General features: G+C 34.1%; 1 protein-coding gene across 4 annotated transcripts; it reads left to right on the plus strand.

The window, feature by feature from the left end:
- The first annotated feature begins 375 nt into the window (after nt 1–375).
- On the plus strand, nt 376–6,675 carry LOC115710282 (decapping 5-like protein). 4 transcript variants are annotated; one of them, XM_061111260.1, is made up of 8 exons: nt 380–608; nt 1,988–2,132; nt 3,263–3,363; nt 3,812–3,883; nt 4,016–4,983; nt 5,762–5,941; nt 6,051–6,167; nt 6,274–6,675. In XM_061111260.1, exons 2-6 carry the CDS (start codon nt 1,994–1,996, stop codon nt 5,799–5,801), a joined length of 1,320 nt encoding a protein of 439 aa, XP_060967243.1. In that variant the 5' UTR covers nt 380–608; nt 1,988–1,993; the 3' UTR covers nt 5,802–5,941; nt 6,051–6,167; nt 6,274–6,675. The 4 variants fall into 4 exon arrangements, with proteins under 4 accessions (XP_060967242.1, XP_060967243.1, XP_060967245.1 ...); XM_061111261.1 differs by having other exon boundaries at nt 381–608; nt 4,016–4,858; XM_061111259.1 differs by having other exon boundaries at nt 376–608; nt 4,016–5,941.
- The last annotated feature ends 477 nt before the right edge of the window (nt 6,676–7,152 follow it).

The following is a 7,152-nucleotide window of genomic DNA, read 5'->3' on the forward strand; positions in this document are numbered from 1 at the left end:
TTATCTAGAGAAGGCTCTTTGCAACCTCATATTGTCGAAGCCATTGGTATAAAGGAAGCTCTTTCTTGGAGTAAAGCAAATGGATGGTCACATGTTGTAGTTGAGTCGGATTGTTTAAGGGTCATTAATGATTTGCAAAAGTTCATGGGTTTTCCTTATGGCTATATTCTTTATGATTGTATGATCCTGGTTGCTGATTTTGATGTTGTTTCTTTTAATTTTGCTAAGCGGTCTGCTAATAAGGTTGCACATACCTTGGCGCGATCTTCTCTTTCTGAGGCTGACCATACTTTTAGTAAGGACTCCCTACCTTTTGTAATTGCATCCTTAGTCTTGGATGATTTAGTTTAATGAAATTTAATCATTATTTAAAAAAAATCAATTATTGAATTTATTCATTTGTTTTTATGTTCCTGTGCTCAAAGTTATTTCATTTTTTCTTCGAGCTAAGATACGCATCTTAGTCTTTTAGATTATTCCATCCACTGTTATTGCCCTAATTTCACTTGTTTCGACTGAGAAAGACCTGATTTCCCTCCACAAAATTCGAATCCATCGCCGATCGTCTCAGCTTCTTTCTATTTCCCGCGAGAGCCCTACTGCCCTAGGTATTGCTTACATTCTCTTTTCTTTGTCTATGTTTTGTTCTTGTATTTTTGTTTTTGCTGTTTTGAGGCGGCGAGTTTGAATTGACAATGCCCTGCATATTGTGCGACGAAGTGCTTCATCGAGAGACTTGTGTAATTGCTTATGTAACATGTAGAGTCTGTAAACGTAGTTTTTTAAAAGTTTCCTGCCTAATGTTTCATGAAATGCGTTTATATGAATTGGTTTCTGACGCGATAGTCATTACTTCCCTAATTTGAGATTCGAGATGTAGAAGAAAGTGTGGTTAAGGTCTTCCGAGAACACTTTCGAATAATATTTGACTCGCTTCCTATCTAGTAACTTAAAGTAAATATTAAAATATCAATTGCCTTAAACTTGTTTAGGAGCCAAGCTTACCTATTATTCGATTTCTAAGGAGGCTGAACTATTTTTGTCTTCAATGTTATCATCACCCTACTCATTGACCCTTGTTGATTTGTTTATTTAATATAAAATAAAGAAATCATATAGCAAGGGAAGGCAAACTTTGTTTATGACCTGTAAAAACTAGGTGGTACATGGCCCTCTTTACTCAAGAAGACATTTATGCGTCAATTGTAATTTCGTCATCTTGATTGATTTTGGGTTATGGTATAAAGGGGTACATGAACTGCTTGCAATGAAATACAAGCATATTTAAGGGTGAAACTATAGAGAATTCTACGTCATAGACTGACCATTTAAGGATTTTTTTAAAGTAAAAGAAAGAACATGTTATATTGATTGTTTTCTATGATGACAGTACACACAAAAGCCTTAAAAACATTTCCCACCAACCTCTTTGCAGTTCCATTGACATTTGTCCACGGTTACTCTTTTGTCTTTTGAATCAGAATTGAAACCTGTTGATGAACTTTCTACTGCTAGAATTCAAAGAAAAAAATGAGTATATATTATGGCAGCATGATAGAGAAGAAGAAGAAGAAGAAAGCTATATAAAAATTAAACTAAAGCTTGATTCTAAATGTACTTTGGCTAACATTTTTCTTCTTCATGTTTTAGAACTTTAAGTTGTATATATTGATCAAGCTTGTCCTCAACCCTCATTATTTAATAATTTCAATTACTTTTTTCTGGTGCATGCTTAGGGTATGAGAAAAATTCTAACAGACGAGTCAAATCTTATCCATTTTATCCTTTTGGTTTAGAATAGACTTGCTGTCTGTTGCCTTATAGACCCCAAATTAATTTCCAACACCTATGAAAACTGGTCCTATGTAAATGTGGGATTTAATTGTAAATGAACTTGCTCTTTGGCTACCTACATTTAGAAATCACTGCATGCTTTATCTTTTTTAGTGCGTTCTTTCCCATTTCTCTTTCTTTAATGAAATTTCAGCTCACTATGTCGAGCGAGCCGGCAGCAAGTGCTGGGGATTCCTATATTGGGAGCTTCATCAGCTTAATTTCCAAGTACGAAATACGTTATGAGGGCATCCTCTATCACCTCAATGTTCAAGACTCGACCATTGGCCTGAAAAATGGTATGATTAATTTGTTTTTCCATCATGTAGAAAAATTTTCTATAGTGATAGAGGGAATGTAATTCTTATAGTGAAAATGGTGTGCTGTTTTATATTTCTTCTTATTTTGTCACTACAGAAGCTGAATCTGTATAAATTTGTAGAGTAGAAGTAAAAATTTCATACACCCTTTGTATAATATAGATATTTCGGTTAGTTGTTATAAAAATAAGATTTTGTGCAATTGTGATTTTCTGAAATCAAATGTAGATTAATGAGACTTTTAGTGAGAGTGTGTTCATCTTAGTGATACAAAAAGTCACAATTTATTGAAATATTGTAATTGCATGCACTTCATATTGACTGATTGAGCATATACTCGCCAAAGAATTGAAACATAGTAGTGCTCCAATGGAAATGTACTGATCACATGGTGAACACAGGATGTAATTTGTTGAGCCCTTGAATTTTATTGGTAATCTTCTTTATGAATCATGATTTTGGTCTTTCACATGTGTTGGAACAAGTTTATTAACAAATATTGGAAACATATTTTCATTTATGTGAATGTGTGATTGGGGACTGGCCAGTGGGAAAGAATAAGGGAACCTAAAAAATTTGGGAAGGGTTTCATCGTATCCTACTTGGACCTATATGGATTTTGAGCTTTACATTAATAATTTTATTTCTCTTTATACTAAAATAATTGGAGGGAGAGTTGTCTCTTTTTGACACTCTACATTTTTTTTTTCCAAATTATAAAAGGTCTTTCATTTTCTTTTTCCTTGTTATGTTATCTATGTCAGAAGGCAATCACTGCTTGCCGAAAAGGTTTTTTTTTCTCTCCCATAAAAATCCCAGAAGACTATTTTTTAAATGAATATGAAATTGACTTGTTACAAGATTCCCCACAACTGTATTTGAAAACAAGTAGACTAAGTCAACATTTCATCTCTTCTAATGAAGAAAAAATGTACATACAAATTTCAACTTCTTTTTTTTGATAAACAAATTTCAACATTATAATCATGCTATATTTATACTAATTCATGAAGTTATTAGGATTGAAATTACCTCTCTTATAAAATATTGTTGTTTTTGCTGGTTTATGTAAATCAATCATTTTGTGTTGATCCCCTGTGAGTTTGCAGTTAGATCATTTGGAACGGAGGGGCGCAAGAAGGATGGTGCCGAAGTTCTTCCAAGTGAGAAGGTTTATGAATACATACTGTTTAGAGGAAGTGATATCAAGGTAACGAGTATGTTTGATGATTTGTTTTTGTGATATAAATGGATTGGTAGGGACACACATTTTTTTTTTATTTCTTTTTTTTGGCTATGCTTTTGTCTTTTTTCAACTGTACATTTGGATATCTTTTTGTAAGGGAGCCATTTTTAAGTTATGCGTTATTTCAGGCTAATTTCACCCTTTCTTTGATTCAGTCTGGGTATGCCAGTTACAGGCTATTAACTTTCTAATGTGTATGATTACGACATTGTAAAGATTTTTCTGTGCATGTGATGATCTTATGTTGTACAATTGATGCGGGTTCTTTGGGACACTATCTTGCCAATCATGTTTGTGTTACAGAAACTTTTGCCATTGTGTTTCCTCTGTGTTGCACACGAACATGATAATATGGCTTGTGATAATGGTAATGATTTCGCATTATGACCCTATTGCTGTCCTGCAATTTCAGGATTTGCAAGTTAAGTCACCCCCTGCTGTTCAAACAGAAGAGGAGATTCACAATGATCCTGCCATCATCCAGGTATGTGCATTTTAGCTCTTACACATTTTATCGTACCCATACATAAACATTTTAATTCAACTTTACAATCTTTATCAGGTAAATTTGTCGATTTGACTTGATTGATTTACTTGAGTATACTTTTCTTTTTAGTCACATTCTGCAGGGATGCCCGTTACTTCTACACCGCTGGCATCAATGAGGAAGAACACTTTGAAAGAATCAACTCAGTGGCAGGATACCCCTTCTCTGACAAGGAGATACCCTGGTGCTTTGCCTCCATATCAATCTGCTGTCCAACTGGGTCAGCCTGAACTTTCCCCTGTGACTCAAACATCAATGTATCCGCAAGGATACAATGCAACATCCATTAGTAGTTTGAGTAATCCACATCACCAAGTTACTAATCAACTGCCACCAGTGATGTTAGATCCCTTCACCATGCAGCAGTTGATACAATCCCCTGAAATTCAGGCATCTGCAACTTTGAGACCAGCCAATATATCAGAATTCAGGACCCCTGTATCTTCATCTTCCCTATCTACATCTGTAAATACCAAGTTCTTCCCATCTCCACAAGTACCACTACCATCGTCCTTGCCCACACTTCCATCTCTTTCATCTGATTCCACTTTTGTGACTACTAATGCACTGACAATGCCTTCATTTACATCGTCTGGCCAAGACTTAAACGTACACGGAACTCAAATTGTTAATAACTCTGTTTCTGAATCAGAACCTGTGCATCCTCTCCCCTCTGTGACATATTCTGCATCTTCTTTACTTGGATCAAACTTAGGTCCCTTGCTAACACAGTCTCCAATTTTGCCAACACCAAATCAATCTGCACTCCACGGACCTCAAGTGCTTTCTTCTGCACAAAAAGCATACTCTAATCAAAATGAAATGGCTGCTGGGGTACCTATGCCAACTTCGTCAATTAAGCCTCCTGTTACTCAGACGCCATTATTGCCATTGCCAACTGCCCCTCAACAGGTTTTCTTTTTCTTTTCTCTTTCCCTCTTTCCGACAAATTGTTTAATGGCTATAATTTATCTTCATCAATTAAGCCTCATGTTACTCAGACGCCATTATTGCCATTGCCAACTGCCCCTCAACAGGTTTTCTTTTTCTTTTCTCTTTCCCTCTTTCCGACAAATTGTTTTAATGGCTATAATTAGTTTCTCTGTTATATTATACTTTATAACTTGCTTTATTTTGAACATAGATGTTGCCAAGGAAAAAAATTATGAGGAAAAGACTAGGAAAATTGAAGAGGAAAATGATTTACTAACTTTTATTTTGTTTTTTTTTTCCTAATATATTTATAGAAGCTCTTAATAACAAAAAAATTATGTCAAATTGAAGTCTCACTTTTCTATTAAAAAAATTCTCTTTTTCTTTTTGATTTGAATTTAAAAAGAGAATATATAATCCTTTGAAATTTATTTTATTTGCTTCCTTAAATCCAAATTCTGAACTCTGCTGCTCACTTGTTAGCCAAGAATGCTTTAAAATGTAAAGCTAGTGCTTGTAGGAATAGGGACCTCCCTTTGATGTTTGTCAAGCTTTGTATCTGATTTGTTTGCTGGTTCAATGTATTCCTTTTCCGAAGGAAAAAAAAATCCAAATTCTTTGTTTGTGTTCCAGGTGATTTTTAGTTTTTAATCAAAATTGTATATTCACTGTTCTCAAGTATATGTACTCATTCAATGGAAACAAAAAAAAAAAAAAAAAACAAAGAGAGGAGAGAGAAGACCATTGGTGAATATATGGTGAAAGAAGAATAGGTTTACTTGCTACTTGTAATTACCAAGACTTCGTCATTAATATATTGCATTATTTTGTTCTGTTTCTTGAAAAGTGTATTATTAATATCATAAATAATTATTTATGCAGACAGTGCCCTTTACTGAAGAGTTTGATTTTACTACAATGAATGAGAAGTTCAAGAAGGACGAAGTCTAGGGATACCTTGGAAGGGGAAAACCAACTAATACACCAGATGGACCAGAAGAAAATGTAGGCAGTCGTCACTTGGAAGAGAAAGAGGGTCCTGCTTTGATAACTAACCCAAAAGTAAGACCTGTTATAATCTCTAGCTTATGGTTTTGAAGATCTTATTTTTTTGGTGCAGTGCATGTTAATATTTGAATTGTCTTAAATCTTTTGTTGATTCGATGCACAGCCTGCATATAAAAAAGATGACTTCTTTGACACAATATCGTGTAACTCGCTCAATCATGGCCGTGGGACAATAAATGGACAGAGTCAGTTTTCTGAGAGAATGAAGCAGGACACCGAGGTATTTATATTATTTTAATCAGTTTCAGATCTTCAAAGTTAGAACCAAACAATAGCATACATATAGTAGGACTGAAATGATCCTTTCTTATCATCTTGCTTTTCAGACATTTGGATTTCACCAGAGAGCTAATTTAGGATATGGTGGTGGACGTGGTGGCGAGAATTTCAGGGGTGGACGTAATTGGGGTAGGGGATACGGCTATGGTTATGCATATGGTTATAACTATGGTGGGCAAGGAGGCCGAGGAGGAAACATACCTTTCTAATACCAATCTGCATTACAATACTTCAACGCTGTAATCGTTGTTATCTTTGTTAAGTCAAATATCTACCTTGGTTTTTTTGTGAGGGTTGAGATTGAGAGTCAGAAACATATTAGGACTTAAGTGATCATCTTGGGATTTTTGTTTCAGATGCTGGGTAAGGGACAAAACTACAAGCATTTGCTTGTTCATGTAATTTTTAGTGCTCATGAACTAGCCTTGTGCGTCTTCTGTTTCTAGCAACTGTTGTCCCCAAATCAAACATGGACTAAGAAATAATGGTGTTCTAGTAGTAGACAAGATTTATATTTATATATATATATATACTAGAAGAAAGTTACGTGCAATGCACGTATATTTAGTTTTATGTTAGGTGTTCTATAATTTAATTGAGAAAGATTCAATAAATAATCATATAATTTAAAATGATTTAAAAACTAATTTTAATTATAGGTGTTCTATAATTTAATTGAGAAAGATTTAATAAATAATCATATAATTTAAAATGATTTAAAAACTAATTTTAATTAGTGTGTGGGGTTATTTGAAAATCAATAGTAAAAAGTCAAATTTAAAATTTGCAGAAAGAGAAGAGGAGAATGGAGATTAGCTTGAAATATATTTAAAAAATAATAATGCTACACACTTACTATGGACACTTAACTCGAGCCTGTAATAATAAAATTATAAAGAATAAGGGTAGCAGGCATATAACTGGAC

This window comes from Cannabis sativa, chromosome 3 (assembly GCF_029168945.1).
Source record: "Cannabis sativa cultivar Pink pepper isolate KNU-18-1 chromosome 3, ASM2916894v1, whole genome shotgun sequence".
NCBI classification, from domain to species: Eukaryota; Viridiplantae; Streptophyta; class Magnoliopsida; order Rosales; family Cannabaceae; genus Cannabis; species Cannabis sativa.

What these genes read in the sequence shown, in the direction of transcription:
- LOC115710282 (XM_061111259.1), top strand. Translation starts at nt 1,994, where the DNA reads ATGTCGAGCGAGCCGGCAGCAAGTGCTGGGGATTCCTATATTGGGAGC. An exon ending in GACCATTGGCCTGAAAAATG is followed by an intron (nt 2,133 to 3,262) that starts GTATGATTAATT and finishes GTGAGTTTGCAG; the next exon opens with TTAGATCATTTGGAACGGAG. An exon ending in ATGATCCTGCCATCATCCAG is followed by an intron (nt 3,884 to 4,015) that starts GTATGTGCATTT and finishes TTTTCTTTTTAG; the next exon opens with TCACATTCTGCAGGGATGCC.